The sequence below is a fragment of the Diadema setosum genome, chromosome 2, assembly GCF_964275005.1.
Source record: "Diadema setosum chromosome 2, eeDiaSeto1, whole genome shotgun sequence".
Taxonomy (NCBI): domain Eukaryota; kingdom Metazoa; phylum Echinodermata; class Echinoidea; order Diadematoida; family Diadematidae; genus Diadema; species Diadema setosum.
In genome coordinates this window covers 16,538,600-16,561,482 of record NC_092686.1, presented here as the reverse complement: position 1 = coordinate 16,561,482, position 22,883 = coordinate 16,538,600, and the positions used below count along the sequence as shown (strand labels likewise).

The 22,883-nt window shown below is 37.7% G+C and overlaps 1 protein-coding gene across 1 annotated transcript; it reads right to left on the bottom strand.

Annotated features, from left to right (window-relative positions):
• Window positions 1-704: 704 nt before the first annotated feature.
• Window positions 705-22,709, bottom strand: LOC140240363 (uncharacterized). Its single transcript, XM_072320132.1, has 3 exons — window positions 22,589-22,709; window positions 6,849-6,938; window positions 705-889 (listed from the first exon to the last, which is right to left on the bottom strand). The coding sequence occupies exons 1-3, from the start codon at window positions 22,611-22,613 to the stop codon at window positions 705-707; spliced, it is 300 nt and encodes a 99-aa protein (XP_072176233.1). The 5' UTR covers window positions 22,614-22,709.
• Window positions 22,710-22,883: the final 174 nt, after the last annotated feature.

Below are 22,883 nucleotides of genomic sequence, written 5' to 3'. Positions count from 1 at the left end.
GCGCAAGTCGATTCCTTCCTTACGTGGGAATGTCCTCTTATCATAGTGCTCATCTGTCTCTTGCAACAACTACATGGTAACACATATAAGTATTGACGGTTATCTTCCGTACCGTTTCAATTGAAGTATCGTCATGGTCAACAGGGTATCCTACAGTTTGAATAACAAAGTTCTTTTGGTCTTTGCACAAGTCAAAGATCATCTTTCAGAATTCATGTGTGACAGGGTTGCTTCTGTAATGCAACATCTCAGTGCTAGATTGTTCTCTATGTGGATCGTTGCCTTTCTCTCTCTCTCTCTCTCTCGGTGATCTGTTTACTTTGCTTGACAGCCACAGACAAACGTGGAACTCATCTAGTGACGTTTTACAAAACACATTTTGCTCACATTGGGGAATCTCCGGATTTGCGCCTCATCAACACATTGCCAATCCCATTGCCAATTCCTACGTTGACGTATGCAGCCGGTATGAAGGTCTTCTTAAAGCTTCGACAAAACATTCATGCCGACATCCGTTCCTAAATGCATCTACGAGGAGGTCGAGGGAAATGGCGGAGTCGATTACTAGTACCTCTCCTGTATCGTCAGTCTGGAGATGCATACCTCTTTGCGTTGTATTTAAAGAGACAGGAAACAAACTGGGTATCACACCCTGATCGTGTCAATATATGTGCACCTCAGGGGTTGAGGCAGCCCACCCCTTGCTACACGTTAGCTGGAGCCGTCGACTCGCTCATTCGCACATGACGAGTGGCTCGTGTGTACTTCCGCCGACATCTCATGAGCAGACACACCAGGAGGAAGAGGAGGAGGGGGATGAAGATACAGCCGAGACCAATGAGGAGGAGGACGACGCTTTTAGGACCGCCCACCATCGCAAGGAATAGACCTGTGGTTATAAAAGAAGAAGGTATTGATGATAAAGTTGAGTTACTACTATAATGGCAAACTTCATTGGAAGACAAATGCATAGATTGGACGACAGAAGATGTGCTCTGATGATCGACAGAATTTACACCATCCCGACAATAATGTCATCTTCCGCAAGCCAAACATGTATCAATAACAAGAATCTAATCGTCAGCAAAAAAAAAAAAAAAAATCATTCTGCCCGAAAATCAGCTGCCAAAACAATTGGGGAAAATGTTTATATCAGTGGATGACCCATAACCTTCATCCGTCAATTCCAGTGTTATAATATCCCTTTTCTTTTCTTACGCGCACATTACACCCGCATCTTCCCATGTTTGTCTTCTCTGCGTTTTTATATACTTAGTATATAAACGGTTGTCTATCACTGCAAACGATGCTATATCGTTTACTTAGTTAGGTTAGGCTGTCGTTATCCATGACCTTTGTCTGTTTGTATCTCGGAAAGCTCGAACCAGATGACAGCTCGATTATTCGTCATTGGAGACAGCGACGAGTAAAATTTCAGACATGACAATTTGACCTATGCTGCAGACTGCCAGATCGCAGAGAACATGGACTATAGCTATTTTCAAACAGTACAATATGTGGGTAAGTTTGTGAGGCTCTTGAGTACCAAAGAAAAGTATATACCAAACTATTCTACACAATCATTCCCCTAAGCTCAGGCAAATACATACACACAAATGCACACACACATGCACACACACTTTTTTTTCCAGTGGTATTTATTCATTTCAAGTCAGATAATATAGTTATCTAACAATAATCTACATTGTTAGTATGCACTGTATATACTGATAAACAGAATATTCGCATAATTTGGATGCAATTAATAGAAATATTTCCTTCTTGTTTTTTTTTCTCTCTCTCTCTCACCGTAGAAGTAGACATGAAAAGTTCACAATAAAAACACCCGGTATCTCATTTGTTTCATTGATAAACACACACTTACACATGCACACATCTGGTGAAAAGTGTTACAAACTCTCATGTGGGGGCGAATCAGACGGGGTTACGGGGTAACCCATAAGAAATATGATCTCGTGTACGTGACACTTGTGGTTCAAGTTGGCAAACCCTCAAGTAGATCAGTATGAGCTTTCAGGAATACAATGGACAAACAAACAAAAAATGGGAGGAGATCGAAGTTGGAATAAAATCTTCAAATGTGCAGGTCGACAAACTGAAAGAATTTCGGTCAAATTTAGTACTTATCGTGACCCTTATATACTGCTCCAGAGTTACTAATTAGAGGAGATAGAGTTATAATTCATTGGCGGTGGAAGATACCCATAAACAAGTCGCCGTTAGATATTCAGTGCTGGAGCACTGTATGGGCAAACCCTGGTGGACGACCTATAGAAAAGGTTGATGAAGAGACTGAACCTCGCTAGGGAGAAGGGTTGCGGTCACCAACCTTAACATATCACAGTTCACCAACACGACCAAGGAATAAATCACTTCACCGACAATATTTCTGATCAATTTCGATTCAGTAATTAAGACACAATAACTCTTTCAACATCTTATTCGTTTAAGCACTCTTCTCGTTTGTCAGTCAAGGGCTGCCCCCCCCCCCCTCTCTCTCCCTCTCTCTTCTCTCGTCCCATCACTGTTTTATGATACATGTATACAGGCCCTAATCTCTAAACATTACATTGCAAGCTTCAGATTTACTTGACTATCACAGACGCCGAACGTTGCATACAAAAATGAACACACAATGAGTAAAACAATATTCCCGTCTTGATGCTGATTTAAACGGGACATCATATGAAATCAGGTGAGTGGAAACGGATTATTTCATGAGCTCTTTTCTCACGTCCCATTTACACTGCTACTTTCTATTCTTCGTCATCTCCGGTATGATGGGCGGAGGACTATACAGTATGTTCAAAAAAAAAATTACAATCAGATTTTTGCATTGATAACATCCAATATGATTAAACTGTCTAAATGCTATTTCAAGGTCTTAAAATATAACATCATAGCTCTATTTTACAGAAAACCCCATTCAATTTGGTGAAGCGGTCACAGAGAAACGTGGATTGTTGTAAAGCATGTCATGAGTCTGATTCTTCCAAGTTTAGCACTTTGATGCTCTTGTGTGTGAACACAATAGACAGAACTTGGAGGGAAGAGATTGCTGGCATGCTCTACAAAATTTCTCATTTCTCTCTGACCACTGAAGCACATCGAATGGGGTTTTCTGTAAGATGTGGGCAATGAGTTATAGTTTCATACCCTGAATTTGTATTTAGATTGATTCACTATTTTTAAAGATATCATTGCGGAGCTCCCGTTGTATTTTTTTTTTTTGACATACAGACGGTACATACAGAAAGAGAGAGAGAGAGAGAGAGAGAGAATGTATACATCAAACGCGCAGTTCCCTAATCATGCTAATGACAGCGAATCAGCTCTATAATTGGAGAGCCACCAAGCAGATCTATTAAAGATTTCTATCCCTCTAAAGCATTACGCATAAAAATATTAATGAATTAATGTGTTTACGTTTCTACAGATGGAGTTCACTATGTTACTCTAAATTCGGACAAATACGGTCAGTAAACCTGCATCCACTTGAAGAGAGCACATTACGTATCAAGTGGATCGAGTGATACCTAATAATTGTGTTCCAAAGATTTTTAATCTATCGAGCTTTTTAACCTTCAGCAACTTGGTAGGACCAGGCAAAAATACCCTTCTGATAGTTACGAATCCTAAATTTCATTGATATGTAGAAGATATCAAACTCTATATAACGGAACAGATGCAAATTCTATTTGAAAAGAGTCAACATGATCCTTGATTGGAAAGTCAAAAGCTGTGTGTACATACAAGTTTCATCTGACATCAGACCTTCAGGTTACAAAGTTGTTGTGTTTGTGTTCTTGTTTTCTTTGCAGCGCGACCCTCTATAAATTTGCCAGAAAGAAGATCTCTACACCTCATTTATTAAATCCTTCTCAATTCATTAGTTTCTCGGATACCACCGATCACCGCCACCCTTTAGACACTCGCCCCTTGTTATATTTTGTAGTAAAAGGTGTCGTACTAAAAGACGACTCAAGTTTTGTCGGTTGAGGCATCCATTGCTCGGGGCAATTTAAAAAACATGTTATACAGAAAGACGGCAGTCCGCTCGTGCTTTTTGCTAAATCTCCGTAAATCACGACAGAAAGGTTCTCACCTAACTGCCGATGGGAAACATTACAGGAATCCATATAGTGTGCATCGCGGGTAATTTCTCCTGCACTAGAGTGCGGCTGTACTCCGATGTTGATTAGAGTACGAGCAGCACCTTTGGATAAGAAAGAGCTTGGCGGCAAATGTTGCGAATCTCAATTTGTTATGCTCGCCCAAATACCCTATCTACAATTGTTCATTTGCAATTTCTAATCACACGGTATATGTCACGCACACAGTTTCAAAATTGCAATATTTTCCGCACTGCTTGACGCGAATCGAGGAAGGAAAGATATTCATACATGTTTCAGTCCTCCCGAATTTCTGGTTTCAAGACAATGTCTTCCCAACCTTATAGGGTACAGCAGAAGTTTAAAGGGCATTTTCACTTGTTTGTTTTCAAAATTCGTTCTAATCATTCTTCATGTTCTTCTTCTGCTCCTTCGTCTTCTCCTCCTCCTCCTTTTCCTTCTCACTCTTTTTCTTCGTCCTCCTCATCCTCCTCTTCTTCATTTTTTTTTTCAATTTCTTCTCCTTCGTCTTCATCCACTCGTTTTTTTTCCCCCTGGTGGTTGTATTCCTCCTAGGTGGGATTACCAGTAGGCATGTATGCAGTGTACATTTTTTACTCCCCTCTATATGTAAAAAATTTCTCCTGTCTCCACCCAACTACTTTCATCTTCTTACTGATGCATGTTTTCCCCTCTCCCTCTTTCCCATAGCCAGTCTCTTCCTTCCATGCAGCATACAGCCATCTTCTCATGCCCCAGTCACATGCACATTTTACTCCCATCCTCGCTTCCCTCAGCTTTTGGTTCAGTTGTCTCCCCCTGATTCTTGTTTTGTCCCGATAAATAGGGTGTTCATCAAGAGCTCGACATCAACGAGTCACACAGTCCACGAGCCACACAGCTCGTGAGTCAAGCAGCTCATAAGCTTGACACTATAAGTGAACAAGTCCCAAGAGCTCGACATCAAGTGAAATAGGGCCACGAGCTGTACAGTCTACCAACTAGACACTAGGCAAAGAGGGCCCACACTAAGCAAGTAAGGCCAACGAACTCGACATTACATCATGGGCTTTGCTCACGTAGTGTCGAGCTCGTAGGCCTTATTTGCTTGGTATCTAGCTCGTGGGCTATATAGTAACTCGCGAGCTGTATGACCCTTGGATATTGGTATATGGACCTAATTTCAATGTCCAGCTCTTGGGCCGTATGACTCATGGGTGTCTAGCTCGTGACTCCGATGAATATCGTAGCATATATAGCTACGTCCACCACTGCTACTGCTTGCACATACAGTGTAGTATTGCTGGTGTCATCGTAAATAGTACCCATTTAATTTGTCTGATACTTTCTTTTAATTATCACATTACCCCGTTAACTACCCCCCCCCCCATCGACTTGTAGTGTTCACCCTATATAGCTGCTTGAATTTCTTAATCTATTTCGAGATCTTACCCCTGTATTTTCACCGTTCTAACCATCTGCCGGTCGCTCATTCAACTATAATGTTAAAATCTACTGTACTAAGATAGAGGAAAAATAAACAAATAGGATTGTATAAATTTCATGAAAATCGGTATTAAGTGTGATGATGTCATAAAAAGAAAGAAAGAAACAAATGAGATTTTGGTCAATGATTATAATAGTGATTGCAGCCTTTTCCCAATAAAACTTGTCATCAATGGTTTATTACATAATCATCATCAGTTTCAAATACATAATATTTGTCACATAGTGCCGCTGTGACATGGGTGACGTCACGCCGGCCTTCCCTGTCTGATGCCTGAAGTGGATGGGACGCAGTCGAGCAACTACAAGTCCTTTAATGTTTTCACTCCAAGATGTTAATGGTATCCCTCGCCTCCTTTTGCATTCCATTTTCTCTTGAATTAGAGTCTTTTTGCATATAACTTCTTACTATTACAAAACAACAAAAACTGATAGAAACGATATTTCTTTTTTTTTATATATTGAATGTCAGAAAGATACAAACTCAATGAAGACATGTGTGTGGGCTAGAGAGGTACATTTGTATCATCTCATCTAGTTATACTTCATCTATAACATGCAGACATTATCACTGTATCGTGAAAACATGTGAAGCCATTATCCTTCTCATTTAGCTCTGCTACTCTTTTGTCTGGCATTACTTCACGTAACTGTGGCAAAGGGAGGGGGTCAGGATTGTGTTCGAAAGCACCTGTTATACGCTACACAGTCGCCTTAAATTTTGCTGAAACTCTTGGCGCGGTATAACACCTCCCATACTGAGCCAAATAAGAGAACTAATCGAAATTAGGCTCACCACAGCTATTTATTAGAGAGTGTGACTCATTTCAGTGATCAACAGCCCAGTCATGGTTACGATGCAGCATGCAGATCAGAAATTACGTCATCAGAAGGTCACTGAGAGGCACCACATGGCATGCTGAGACAAAAATTTGTTTGTTTGTTTTTCATAATCAATCCCATCTAAAGTAAGATTTTGTGACAGAAAACTTCAGCAGAAAAAAAAAATGATTAAATTGAAATCGGTTGATTACTGTATCACCAAAATAGAGGGGATACATGGAATTGCATGTGTTCTATATTCTGTTTCCTATTTTTCTAAATCAAGTCTTAAGCATAGATTTACAGTTTGACATTGAAACCAGCATATAAACTGATTTCGTCCATGATTTCGGGTCCTGGCCCATTTGGCCTTTCATGCCAACTCACCCGATGGAAGGATGATGATGAAGTAGACACAAGCAAGGATGCCGATGATAAGCCCGGGTCCACAGTGCAGACCACCGCACGCCTTGCAGCCTGCAGTCAGAGAAAAACACAAGTCAAAAACATAATAATGACAGACATAATATCATCAGATATCAGAACACAGCATAGAATGGCAATATGACAATGATAATTCTCATGTCTCTGTATTCATCAATCATTGTACCGACTATTTTGTTTTCTTTCACTCATTATGCTTAATCGTTTATTCATTTCAAAAGTAATTCTATCTCGTATGCCACATGTCTGCTAATTGATTCATCCAGTGATCCAAATATTTAAATAACCTCACTGGCACTGGTAAAACGAAAATAAACACGAAAACCTTGATTGACTCATGAAACAACCTGTCAAGGTTAGAACTTTTTTTTTCCACGGGTAGATTAGACACAGACACATCCCCGCAGCAAGAAAAGCAAATGAACATATCATAATAGCGTCATAATACAACTAATTCGGTGCTTACTTACGTCGATGTACATGTATTACAATTTGTCAGTTGCATTAAAAAAAAAAAACTCGACGCAAAAGTTTCATTAATTTGTCATAATACCAGTTACATGCAATTATCATGCTTTCTTACAGAGTATCATGAAGTTCAACGAAAAGTGAGAAACAGACGCAATCATTGGGGGAAATGAAAAAAAAATCTAATCTTTCTCATGGCATGTCATTTTTTGTTGACTTGCGCGCGTTTTAATTGGACAATACGGACAAAGTAGAAGAAGCATTTCTAAATCTGCTAGAAAACTGAAGCACATTAGCCCTAATATTAAAGAGACTGCAGGAGGTACAATTATTTTCATAAGTCTATCCACTAAGAGGGTATCTTCATCACACATTCACGACATATTATTTTCTTCGTACCTGATAATAAGTTAAACATAACTTCTAATGGTACTAAAAGAACATAATATTTATTTATGTACAATGTACGTTGATCCCAAACTGTGAAGTCATTGTCTTTTTCAGTTCGCCAATGATGAATACATTGAATATGGGCTAAAATAGCAGTGTCTTGTTAATCTTACACTGCATTTCAGCGTCCATCATCATATTGCTAAGCTACGAAGGAAAAACAGATGCTCATTTACATCTTTCTGATGCATGCTCTTCTGTTGCAAGTGTTGAAGCTCAACTATAAATAGATCTCGCGAATGGGAGCTGCCATACAGGTGTTACTTTTGCTTAATCATACCATGTTTATAAGACTCTTAAATGCTATTCTAGTACCAGTTGCACACAGAATATCAACATATTATGGAATATTATTGCATGTTCACATACAAGACATTCCTTTTGTTGATGACTTAATATTGACTGAAAATTATGGAAAACATGGCAAGAATTTTGCGATAGAACACGACCCTTTTTCTTAATCATAGCCTCGCATAGCCTTTGACATTTCAGTACACGTCTGGAAGCCAAGTTTACGCTAAAGTCTTTAACCATCTGCAGGGAAAAAATGCTCGTTTCCTATCCAGGTTTACAAGGCCATCGCAGTTTTGCCAATCTTTCATCTTTCATTATGAAATTAAACATACACATCAAATAGATACCCTCTCTTTGTTCTAGTTGGTTTTACAACCAACAGTGCAAGCCTCAATAAGAAAGGACTATATCTATATGTGTGTATATGGACATCTTCCAAAATAATCATGAAAATGATTATCATCTTCCAAAGAACAGAATTCTTTTGATCATTCATTAAAACAAGCACGAAGCTTTAAGAACTTAAATAAAAGCTTACAAATGCTTCTTGAAAGGTATCAATGGTAATGGGTTTCATGGTATAGTGAAATGTCTGTGCTTGCCAATGTTTTCTGGCAGTATTTTCAAAAACGTATACTCAGATGATATTCTCTTCTAATCCTATATTATGTAATTCGTTAAGTATATATATATATATATATATATATATATATATATATATATATATATATATATAACATGTCGTACAAAGATCTCATATTTGCAAGTCTGTGAAACTGATTTGTGGTGTGAAGTATATCAGACGGAATCGATTTATCATTGCGTTGATGAGAGAATGTGCCAGAGTGTGTGCATGTGTGAGGTGTGTTTGCAATAAATAGATGCCAAATAAATGTAATCATACAAAAGGAAATAAATGCATTGGAAAGACGTGCTTGAGTTGCAATTTTCACAACAAAGCACCTATGAATGTTTCACACTTTTACACAGGTATAAATTATACTTGTGTGAATGTCTGCATGTTTGTGTCGCTGATTTATTTCTGCGTATGTTTTCTTAAATCAGATAGATATAAAAACAGATAGATCGTAGACAAGATAGATGGACATATAATATATATATATATATATATATATATACATATATATATATATATATATATATATATATATATATATATATAAGGCTCACTTCAAACAAAGCTTCCCTGTGCTCAACGTATAATGTTATAAATTAGATGCCTAGTCTATCCATTCCTAGTTGGGAATAATAATGACAATCATGTGAATTCCTTACCCCACATAGTTAATATATTCATGGATTTTTCCCTCAGGAGAAGGCCGCTTGGAATGAAAGCCGTATTGTAAATGAAACAGATCATTTGAAACTGCATAGAAATCGAATGCATATGCGTCGTCAACTTAACGACCCTTAAATCCAGTGAACGAATAATTCACCAACTTGGCGTTCCATGGTCACCTACCTCAAGCAGTTGGTCATGTGACTTGAATGCCACTTGCAAAGTACCTATACAAATGTACTTATTTAGAAATGTTTTACCATGCTCTAACCGTGTACAAAAAAGACGATTCTGCCTTTCAAGTCACGTACTTACTTACTTGTGTGCTGAATAGAGTATACGAGTTGTACATGATATTGAAACCAAGAGGGTAATTTGAACGTCAATGATATAAAATGTCTTGTTAGAAGAGATAAACATTACGGATGAGGATTTTGATTACACCAACATTTCAACACATGCCACTTTTTTTTTTTTTGCTTTAATAACATATTTCACTCTTGATTCACATATATGCTATCTGATTAACATTTCAAAGACTAACCATCAGGAAACTGAATCCTCCATCCTCTATACATGTAACATCCATGCGCAACATTACGCTCATTTTCCCATAATGTGTTTCATACCATCAAAGCCTTACTAACTAATTCAGTTTCACATAATGTACGTTGTATACCCATTCGCTGCTTGTGTTTCGATCTGTCATTGTAATGCACGCATTGCTAACAGCGCCACAGTCATACATAATACTAACATCGAGCTATTTGACTGCGCGTCACAGATCGATTCGTGAAACTCGATCACATCTCGCTGACACTCCACTGGGTAGGACTCGGCCAATTTATCTACAGCCACCCCGTCATGATCCAGATAGTCTCGTACCATACTGTCAAAACCCATCTCTTCCTATGTTCATCTGTTTAACACGTAACATTTCATTTCATTTCATTTATTAAGTTTCCACACAAATTATACAGTGTTGTATTTGTAACATAATACATCCATGACAATGAAGAGTAACACATAATCTATTAATTTAGTATATAATAAAGACTATCATAATGATATTACATGACGCAAAATGAATTCAAATCACTGTAGAGTACGTTACATTCGTAATGGATGATTAAGATTATGTGCGGGGGGTACATAAAAGCAGATGCTTGTGGGGGATAGAAGACAGCTCCCCAGGAAAAAAAACAAACAAACTAAACTTAACAAGTTACACTCACACACTCACACTGCACGCACGCAACATTTACCACATTCCCACTTCTACAAATCAAATAGTCTAAACCAATTTTATTCTAATCCTCAGTGTGCCAAATTGATCGCCTGTTCATTGGTTAGTGTGTGAAATTTCTTGCGTATATTTGACATGTGGTTCATGGTGTGCAATCGATATTTTTGCCAGATGTTCATTTGGTCTATCCAACGGTTCGTCTAACTCACGTGTTTGATATCCATTTTCGTCTATATAACTCAATGTGTTTGATATCCATTTTTGTCTAACTCATTGTGGTTGATATCCATTTTCGTCTAACTCAATGCAGTTGATATCCATTTTCGTCGAACTCATTGTGTTTGATATCCATTTGGGCTGCAACTAATAAAGTCTATCGTCATCCCGTCTAATCACCTCTGCTTGAAATATCAGTATGTTGGTATAATAGCCACATTGGCTCCTTTCCATATTACCAAGTGATTACAAGGTTTAAGTTTTAATTGGTTTGATTAGTTTAGTGTCAATTTGGTCATTACAGATACTCATAGTGACAGATTTGTCCAAATGTAGAGTACATGCCGTATAGTTAGCGTATAATCAAGGATTTTGGCCAAACATTTACATTGTAGTTATTGAATAACATTAAATCAAGGGAATTTACTGTTCAAATATTCTCTTCGTAAATCTGGTATTGTTACGCGTGCCTGCGAAAAGCTTTTTGAAGAATACAGACTTTGTTCTCGGAGGGTTTGTTTTGTTTTTGTTTTGTTGTATAATGGTAGACGAAGATTTAGAGGACATGGACATTAGATTGGATGAATATTATAGATGACATACACAACGGGGACCCGAGGGGTGATAGATCTAGACGAATCAGATGTAGACAGGTTTGTTGTAATAGACCAACCTGATATGAGAACAATTGATACACAGACGAACTGATATGTACGCGAAATGAGAAGTGAACATGCTGGGTATAAACAACTTTGGTACTGCCATAGGAAGTGGACAACCTAACAATATATAGACTACATGAATCGGTTATAGACCAGGCTGATATGAGAACAATTGATACACGGACGAACTGATTTGTACGCGAAATGAGAAGTGAACATCCTGGGTATAAACAACTTTGGTACTGCCATAGGAAGTGGACAACCTAACAACGGACTACATGAATCGACCTATAAGGAAAAAAAAAAAGGTAATTGTAGCCATACAGGGGACCAACGGATCATTAAAACATAATGGAAGTTATAAAGAACATTATTAACAGTATCAATAATTACCAAAAAAGTATTAACAATTTGATTTCTTTTTTAATGAGAGGACTGCATACTTGACTACAAGCTCTGCTCTTTAGCAGTCCCCTCCATTTCCAACAACTTTGTTTCGGAGTTTACCAGAAAGATATAGCATTTATTTGTATCTCTGTTAACAATTCCCTGTGTCTTTGCATTGTTATACTGATTTCGTGTCATTATTTGTATATCCAAACATTTTATTGCATCCTCAGTTTGTTGAAGATTAAATAAAACAACTTAAAGTAGTCATAATGGGTCTATAATGATAATCGTGGTAGGGCTTATACTAGGTATGAGTTATGTATTTTAAGTGACAAACTGCAAGAGGACCAACTGGCTTTATACCACTGACAACACCCGGACAAAATGGCGCCTGAGTAAACATAGCGAGTGCTTCCCATCGAGAAAATGAATCTCGAGTCCGAACTCTGTTAAGCTATTGTTGCCACATTCAGAGAAACACAATCATTACAGATCGAAAATGCGTTTGCAGCAAATAATTTGATCGCTAAATGTTAAATCAAGGTTCGATCACACCTATTTACGCGCTGACATAGGGATTTTACTCAATTTGTATGGGGGGGGGGGGGTTTCCCAGCCCATAAAGAACAGTATCAAATTGCCTCGCAGTGCAGGTTATGATTAGGTGGTAATTCACATCTGATGCACTGGTACTGTAATAAGATTAAACTACGGAAATTACGAAATTGATTGCATTCATCGACAAAGGTATTTGCCTTTTTAACGTTATACATCTATGCCGCTACAGAGGCATTTGCCTCTCTCTTCCATGAATCATTTCGCAAGGAAAATCAGCACGGCGATTTTAGGAGCACATTCGAGAAAAAGAGCGAATGTATCCCTTTAATATGAACAGCACATGGCCACGCAGAGTCACAGCGACAGTGTCTAGGGTTACATCGATACAACACGAAGTAGGCATATAGTTCGTGACAGTAAGCTTTGTCATCGTATAGCCTCTCTTGTAATTGATAGAGCCTTATGCAGGAAGTAGAAGCACAAATAGTGCAATATACTATACCCTACACCACAACCAGGAATTCAGAGTCACTCTCTATTCTAGACGTCCACGTTTTCTGCTCGTCGATTCTTTCCTCGAATTAAATTACAGTGGTCTTTTTTTATTATGTTGATGCATTTAGTTCAGTAGTAGGTCTACTAGTATACAAAATTATGCACATCAGTGAGGGCATTAATATGAATAACCCACACAAGGTACACCTTTGGAACGGTCTGTATAACACGCCCAAAGCGATGAAGCCGAGGGTGTGTGGACTGTTTCGAAGATACCGAGTGTAGGTAACAATACGGGGATTGTCCTTATGCCCGAACAAAATGTGTATCGTTTGTTTTATGAGATGATAAAGAAAATCCTTGATAAAGAAAATCCTTCGAAAGAATGGCAAATGTTGGCGTTTTAAATACCACGGCAGCCATTTTTGCGAGTAAATAATACGACAAAATCTCATCCCGTCACCATCCCGACGCGAAAGTGCTAATGACCGGTCATAATAAGCGCGAAATTACGCGATAGACAAAATAAATGCCTGGTCACGTTTGCGCTCGCTACCAATCTTGAAGTTGATCAGGATCTGCTTCATAATTTTATATTAGGTCATATAATCACGTGTACAAGTTCATACTTTGACAAATTATCTGGATTGTATGCTAAGATGCTTTTCACTTCTTTGGGATACATTTCATCTGTTATAATAGCATATCTATAAACTGCCCTTTTCGTGCTATGGAACCAAGACTGTGACAATCCTGCTCTTCTCATCTTAGAAGTGAAAGTTTTTCACACCTCTGGTCCTACCAAGCCATTCAATTTAATTCAGTTCACCCTATTTTTTTTTCATACAACATAAGAAAAGTATGAGAAAGGATCTTGAATATACACATTGGTTGACTGCAAGATAAAAATTAGCCTCATAGAGGGCATGTATACATAATAGTTTCAAACCAAATTTGATACATTATGTACTGTATGTTTTAACAACATAAAATGAGGGTTCCAATAAAAGGCATTGCTTGTATAGGCCTATATACTGTGGAGAACTATACTTACGCAAGTGGTTCAAAAACTTATGCTTTCTAGATTACAGTTAAGACAAGACAAAGCACACGGAATCCAGTCACAAATCCTGCATATAATGGCAGAGACAGACCCGTAAGTATGAGCCTTTAAAAAATCAAACAAGATCACCTATACACCATTTATCTTCTACATTTCGACATTAAGTTACATGCAAGCATTTGTCATTCTGTCGGAGCAGGCATTTTCTTTACCAAGCGAAGTAATCGAGACGTGAGGTTTCTTTGGGTGACAAAACACTGAGGGCAGCGAAAGTGCACTTTCCGCTGTCGAAATGGTTGCGTTGAAGCTTTCACACAGATCTGGGGCCCGTTGCATAAAACTCCAACCAGATTTTTTTCCGGTTGAAATCACAAAATTCCGGTTGGAAGCTCCCAACCAGAGTTTTTATGCAACGGATTTTACATTCTTAAGTTAGCAACCTTAAAAAATTTAGGTTGGGCAAATCCCAACCTGAATTTTTTAAGGTTGCTAAAAAAGTTTTATGCAACGGGACCCTGGATATTAAAGGGAAACCAAAACCCACAGAGAAATGTGGATTGAGTGAAAGCAGCAACATGAGTAGAACACATCAGTGAAAGTTTGAGGAAAATCGGACAATCGATGCAAAAGTTATGAAGAATAAAAGTTTTGGTGTTGGAACCACTGGATAAGGAGAGACTACTTGAGTTTATAACATCGTGTGTGGACAGCAACACAAAGAAAATATAAAGAAAATTCAGCATGCGATCACTTTTCTAGCGTAATGAAAGAGCACTTGACTAACCGCTTTTAGAAAGCATGGGGAATAATACCCTTAACATGGGTCAGTATCAAGTTGATGGAATGTGTAATTTTCATGAAAAATTAATTTTTGTGGAATTCTCTTTATATTTTCTTTATATTGTTGTCCACACATGACGTCATGAACTCTAGTAGTCTCCTTATCCAGTCGTTACAGCACCAAAACTGTAAAAATTTATAACTTTTGCATCGATTGTCCGATTTTCCTTAAACTTTTACTGATGTGCTCTATACTAATGTTGCTGCTTTCATTCAATCCATATTGCTCTTTGGGTTTTGGTTTCCTTCAAAATGAAGGATGGTGTGAGTGCAATCATAATTCACGTGCAGATACACGATCTCATTGTGATTGTATACGTGTGCGTTCTCACTTGCCATACGGTCATGATGTGTGTCGGTCTGAACGCACACTCCTTTCTCAATGATGACAAACTTCACTCCTATCCTAGGTTGACTCGACGGGGAATGAGGTAAAAATCGCACAAAAAAAAAAAAAAAATATATATATATATATATATATATATATATATATATATATATATATATTTCATGAAAATCTTGGAAAAACAAGGGAGTTACAGAAATTTTTGATTTGTTCATGCTTTCGCAATAAGCACCATCGGTCACAATTAAGATCATAATTTATGAACAAGAAGTGATAATACTGTAAATCCTATTTGCACTCTAACAGTAACCTACCGATTTCCAATTGCACTGCATGTACATGATAAACATTATGATAGGCCTATATAAATCAATAATATCACCTAATATCATCATGTGATAAATCATCATTGGTGCTTTGGTTCAATGGGAGAATTATCATTTGCACAATCATCAACATAATAAATGTTACACTATATTCTAATTAATCATCAGCAAAACTGATCAGTCAATAAGCATTAGCACATACAGTGAAAAGCAATTAGAGCAAAGAGCTCTTTCATGTTTTTATAACATGCCACTGCGTAATATTGATAAAGAACTCGCGATGTCAACTACGTTAATTGGAGGTTTTTGTTTTGTTCTCACGGTCTATACAATGTGCAATAGCGATATTGGATGTTGTGCCAAATTCTATTTTTTCTGGTTTATATGTAATGAATACCTTTGCTTCTGCCTCACTTCCTATTAATGACTCATTTTAACAGATGTTTCCATGTACTCTCGAATTCCGCCTGAGCTTATAATCATTTTTTTTTTCTCTCCATCCTCCAGCCAATATAATGGCAAACACATGAAAACAGGCTAACTTTCACGTTAACAATATTTCGTAATACGTAAGAGAGAACACAGCCCCTAAATGCCCTGTGCATGGATGGTAAATTGAGTTGATATCATTTCAGATCTTAATAATAATGTATAGTATTTATATATAGACCTAGAGATATTTTTTCTTTCCTTTTCCTGTCTGACAGGCCGGTGATTTGATTTGAGTATACTCAGGATACCAATAATGGAATTAAGGTATGATGAACATGACTGATATTGCGTTATAGCTCGCATCATGTAGAATCCCAGCTGTTTTTTTCCTGGTGGAGTTATTTCCCCCGACTACACGGATACAGATCCAGAAAATGTGCTGCTGACTCCATATTCCCGTAAAACGAGTGATTTCTCATTATTCCTGTAATACGTAAAATGTCACACGACTACCAGTACACGCTTCATCATTTCATATTCGGCTGGAAAGAGAAAGAGTGTGTCGATGTAGAATGTAGCGTCAAAGGAGATAATATTATTCAAAATAAATCACATTAAACCTAAAAATCACGAATATTTTGCAAAATATGTCACATTATCGGTCTTATTCGCCGAAGAATCACGAGCTTTATAAGTTGAATCATGGACCTACTACACAACATGGACTTCATCACCATTGCATTATCACCGCCGCGCGCCGCTACCTCATAATGTGCATCTTATAACGAGTATCAACATTCAGATGTTTGGACAATGGCGATTGTGTAATCGTGCATCGTCAATGACAAAAGAACCGTTTCCCTCATTTCAGTCTTATTTGGCTGAGGTGCCTTTCAGACCCAACTATACCTTTGAATAAACACCAATGACGGGGGGGGGGGGGGGGGGGTGGGCAGCAAACCTCAAAGCATGGCAAATTTTGTGTCACAAAATTGGTAATTAGGCCTACTCTACTGAAGTGGACACTTGTGGACACGCATCTAACGGGGAAATCCAGTCCAAAAATAAGTTAGTCTGATAAAAAAAGAGTAAAATCTTACAAAGTCAATGGTAAATATTTGACTTAAATCGGATGAAAAATAAGGAAGTTATGAAATTTTGAAGTTTTGCTTATTTTTGCAAAACAGTTCTTGTACATTGGATATGAATTTGCAAATGAGTGAGCTGACCATGTCATAACCTCGCAATTTTCCATTAACCGTGTACCAAAAATGATGAAAATTCAATTCTGTCATTGAAGTCTAAAACATGACGTTAATTTTGAATAGGTGAATAACTTCAGAATAGTGACCAGTTATATCATCAGGATTTGAGCCTCGGGCATACATGTAATTGCGTTTGAATGAAAATTGGAAATTCCAAAATTTTATGTACAAACTACAGTATATGGCAAGTTGTGAGGGTATGACCCATGCTTACTTTGCCATTTGCATATTTATATTGACCGTTCAAGCACTGTTTCCTGGAAAAAAATAGCGAAACTTCAAAATGTCACAACTTCCTTATTTTTCACCCGATTTCGATCAAAGTTTTACCGTTGAACTCGTAATATTTTACTCTTTCTTATCAGACTAACTTGGACTGGATTTCCTTTGATGGTGAGACATACATAAACTATCATCCAAAATTACTGTCTATGTTTTCTCTGAAACGATGTGCGAAAAATGGGGGAAAAAACCAACTTGATTATAACAAAGTGCAATCGATCTGCCAAAACATTTGCTTTCTCTTGGAAAGTACGTGTATTTCGCAAATAAAATTGTTTGAGCGATGATTTCGCATTGTAAATTACATTTAACTGTTCATGCATTTCTCTTGATTTGATCTTCTGCGCATGTAGTTTTTAGATTTCTCTTAACTGTTTTTATCCAGGTTGGCTGACGGCGGAAATGATGAGATCAAAGCAGGAAAGCCCGTGTAAAATGTAATTGTAACGCCTTTGACGGAAACAGGTGCCTGAATTAATTAACGAGCGATGAACGTCCCGTGTAGTAGGTTCATGGTTGAATCAAGGATTAGTTGAATCAAACCACTTCAGATGGCAGTTATGACTGTCTCTCTAAAAAAAAAAAATAAATAAATAAAAATCGAGTGAAAATAATCACTCTTGAAGGAGTGAATACAAAAAAGAGTGAATTTTGAGTGAAACTGGAGTGAATTTTGAGTGAAAATGTTCATTTTCACTCATATTGGAGTGACCTCAAGGATCATTCGAAGATTTTGGAGTGATCCCTGAGGTCACTCTAAAACGAGTGAAAATGAACATTTTCGCTAAAAATTCACTCCAATTTCACTCTAAATTCACTCTTTTTTTGTATTCACTCCTTCGAGAGTGAATATTTTCACTCGATCTTTTTTTTAGAGAGAGATGGATCTCACATGCTACGTGCAATCTAGTCCAGACCTCTGTTTTAATTAGTGTTCATTTTGAAAGGATTCGATCTGTGTATGCACTCACACACCATATTGGACAAACATAATACACCTATGAATAATATTCTATTATCGACTGAAAATGACAACATGCTGTTAATGGCTTTAAGTGGTATCGACCTCAGGACTCGGCAGAAGAGGTCGTATCGTCTTGTGTGAGCGATTTTACGCGCGCCCTTGTGTCGGATATATGGATGTATAGCGTTGTATTCACCTGTCTCTCTGTGAGGGAATATTCATGAGATACCAGCCAGCCACAGAAACACATTTTGCCATCACCTTTGTTGGGTGACACTGTAGTCTCTTTATTATAACCCTACGTCGCGTACACTATCTGCAGGGTTTGCGATGACTTTCCCCCATGATTATGGCATTCACAGAAGCCAATAAATGCCAATGTCTTTCACAGGCCTGTTTCCATCAACGTACACTGTGTAGTTGTACTCTGTTTTTCTTACGTGGATGAAAAAGCAGTATTTCATCGTCCCTGAATATTCCCATCTAGATTATGCTACTCAAAGTAGTAGCTTAAAAAGAAAATCGGTTATAATAACAAGTACACTGTATATAATAACAACAAGAGATAATATTATGAGCTCTTGGCCTCTGTTTTCGATCAGTTAAAAGTCAACTCATGTTTCCGTTCCACGGTCATGTTCAAAAATATAGGGACAGCCTCTAAACTAATGCTAGTAGGCTTGGTCTATCAATTTTTTACAACAATCGTGACGGTATAGGCACGGTGATCCGTTACATTTATACAATATGAATTAGTAGAGGTATGATACCATCATACACAAGATCCCACGTGAAATAGCTCCGCCTATATTCTGTCTCTGTATAATGTACACACTCCAGAAACTATAAATCAGGGTTTCCCTTCTTTCATTATTTTGACGCTTATGACTAAGTTTTAGCAATACAGTTGTGCCACATTATTTTCCCTTCCAGTACCCATCCCCCCCCCCTTCCAACTCTACAAAACATTGAGCTCCCTCACCACTCCCATTCAAGCATTAATACATCAAGTGCCAAAAACCATCTTTTGTGGCGTTGTTTTGTTGTTGTTGTTGTTGTTTTTCGTTGCCGTTCCTTTTATCATTATAAATTTATACTCTACAATGTCAGTGTTTCGAGAATTAGAGCCCTTTGTTGTTCACATCATTAATTTTGTATTTGGTTTGGTTGCAGAGTTTCCGAAGGCCGCTTGATTGCTGTATTCATAATTGATTATCTTATCGGCAACACATTTTATATGATCAAGATTAATTATCCAACTTGTGACAATCCTTTAAAGGACAACTCCCCTTCGAAATGGAGAGAATGCAGCAATATTAGTAGGTCACATCAGTGAAATTTTGAGGAAAATCAAACAATCTGTTCACAATTTTTGTTTTCAGTGCCGCCATCGCTGGATGAAAAGACAAATATAGGTTGTGATGTCACATGAGTTGCGCAGAACGATATAAAGAAAATATAAAGAAAACTTAACATATTTTCACTTTTCCGCTTAAAAGAGCACTTGATTTGCTTCTTTCAGAAGGAAGGGGGAATAATAATAATACCCTTAACATCGTATCACGTCACTAACACTCTAGGGAATGTGTACTTAAAAAAAAAAAAAATGAAATGTTGTGAAATTCTCTGTACATTTTCCTCGTGTCGTTCTACACATGAGGCATCATAATAATAGAAGTCTTCTCATCCAGCAGTGACTGCGCAGAAACCTGAAAAATTCATAACTTTTGAATGGATTGTCTGATTTTCTTCAAACTTTCACTGGTGCGTTCTGCTAATATTGCTGCATTCACTCAATTCACGTGTATGATAAGATGTACTTGTCCTTCAATTTCCTTGACACTTGTTGGATTGTGAAATTGGAGCTCGCTCTACTCGTGAAGAATTATATTACACATAATATCATTTGATTCAGTTTGAATGTCTCTGTAGTTTGGCATGGTTGATTTGGGTCCAATCTAACTATACTCATCAGAATCATCTAAACCGAATGCTGTTTTGAAATCGAACGCACAAGATTTTTTTAAGTTTGCCTGCGGTATCGCATCAGATGATGGCAGGGCTATTTTGCTATTATCAATTCATGATCGAAAACTGTCACAGTTTGGTGGCGAATGGGTCACGATCAATTTGCAATCAAAATGAGATGTCCTAGAATTCGAAATGGAGCTCCCTGGTAGATGTTTGTGCGAGGAGTAATATTTCAATGCATGTAGAACGTGACATTTAAAGAGCTTCATTCCTCAGGGCGCGGCAATCTTGCACCAGGGTAAACATTTTAGCGAAGTCTCGTCTGAATATTGATGGGGGGAAAACTCGGCTGGGCGCGTGGAGCATGCGACAAGGAGCTTCGGAGCGCCGAAGTAAAAACAAATGCCACGAGGTGGTATTTCGTGACGGCGATGTATAGTGAACGGTATTCCCATCAGTGAAGCGCCAAATATGGCATGAATTCATTTCATATTCTCATCATTGTCTCTGTATCCATAGGTGTGGTGTACAGAGTCGAAATGAGCTCAGTATATTTAATCACTGTGGTTACAGCATCGGTGTGAGTTCAGTGAACAGAAGACCTGCAATAGGCAATAGGTCTCGACTTTGGCAACGTGCGCCGCATAAGATTACAATGGCGTGTTTAGCACTGGTCCCGAAAGTGTTAATTGCATTAAGACACCATCGCTTTTCGACTCAAAGGCGGCTTGGTGTGATCACGTGATTCAGAGAGATTGGAACCAGGGTACTGAGTATTCTGTTTTATGTGAAGTTCCGGTCAGGAATCCATCATGAGAGGATAAAATGCCAGGATGTCCAATCATTAGACAACTGAAGCTTATGTGCAGGAAAATAAAAGGTGACACCGATCTATTCACGAAGGGGTGGGTATATAGCAAAGGAGTGTAAATATGGTGTGTCGTATATTGTTGTAAGTGGCGGAAGTGAGGTATGTGAGCACTAATAACAACGTATAGGGAGTATAAACAATCGCTATAGGGGTATTCGGTGAAAGGAACATATGTTCAGCTCACGTACTTACTTTGGTATCACTCATAGACTTATCGAGTGAAAACGCAAATATTCATATTAAAGCAAATGGGATCCATGAAATAACAGAAGCGACTTTTGTATGTACTCTATAATACCTTACTATATGTTATAGTGATCAGTGGTGATAAAATAAAGCGTGACTCTATCTACCACTGACGCATTCTCATATAATAATAATAATAATAATAATAATAATAATAATAATAATAATAATATCAATTTATAAAGCGCAAAACCTATAGACATATATTCTTCTGCGCTGCAAAAGCTTCTGATGTGCTTGATAATAACGAACAGTTAAAAGAAAAGATGTGTTTTGAGTCGTGATTTAAAGACTGCTACTGTGTTATATATATATATATATATATATATATATATATATATATATATATATATATATATTATATTATATATCAAAATCAACAAAAATGAAATAGGCAAACACACAAACTTATAACTGCCACAACTGTTGTAATAGCCATTATGTTTCCCTTCATGTTTTGTCGTCGCATCATAGAATTTGACTTCGACTTTTTTTTTTATTTGACTCAAGTGAAATCATGTTAGTTCATGATAAGCACTATACAGGTGCAGCATATACGAATATTAATAATTTCAAGATGACTCAAATGTATTATTTCACTTTTTGATACACAGTTCTTCCATGAATCTCAGCAAGTATAATTACAGTATATTATGCTGAATAGCATAATATGCTAAAACATCCCTGCATAGGCCCGGCATACCATGATGAAAAACTTTGGAGCCACTTAGCTTTTGTACGGCATTCAACCTCATGCAGCACTCCAATATACCTTTGGAGAAAATGCAAAGCATAGTATCATAATCTATTATGTCCATTCCCTTAAATGAATATTACACACTAAATTTACACAATAGTATAAAGACAGGGTCATGCACTCTGAAAACAACAACAACAGATTCTCTTCATTCTAAAAAAAAACATTAAACAGCACGTATATTGATAGAGGGAGGACCGGCCGGTGCGCGAAAAATTATTGGTCGATGTGAAACTCCTACCTTTTTCTACTGAATTCGACTCCATTGTGAGCGTATTGTGACAGCTCGCCTGACCGAAATCCTCTCAGATTTATAAATCCAAAGACGCGTGTTTCAAGTTCAGCGATGCGTCTGTCTCGAGTCCCGAGCACAAGTCATTGTGTGTGGTTCTGTCTGGCTCTGTGGCAGCAGTACAAGTGCACGGCCTTTTCCTATCTTTGAAGTCGTCTGGTGTCGGGATATGAGTCAACCCTGGTGACCGCAACGCCGGTATGTATACGATGTGAGCGTAACATTATCCTTCGTACACTCAAAG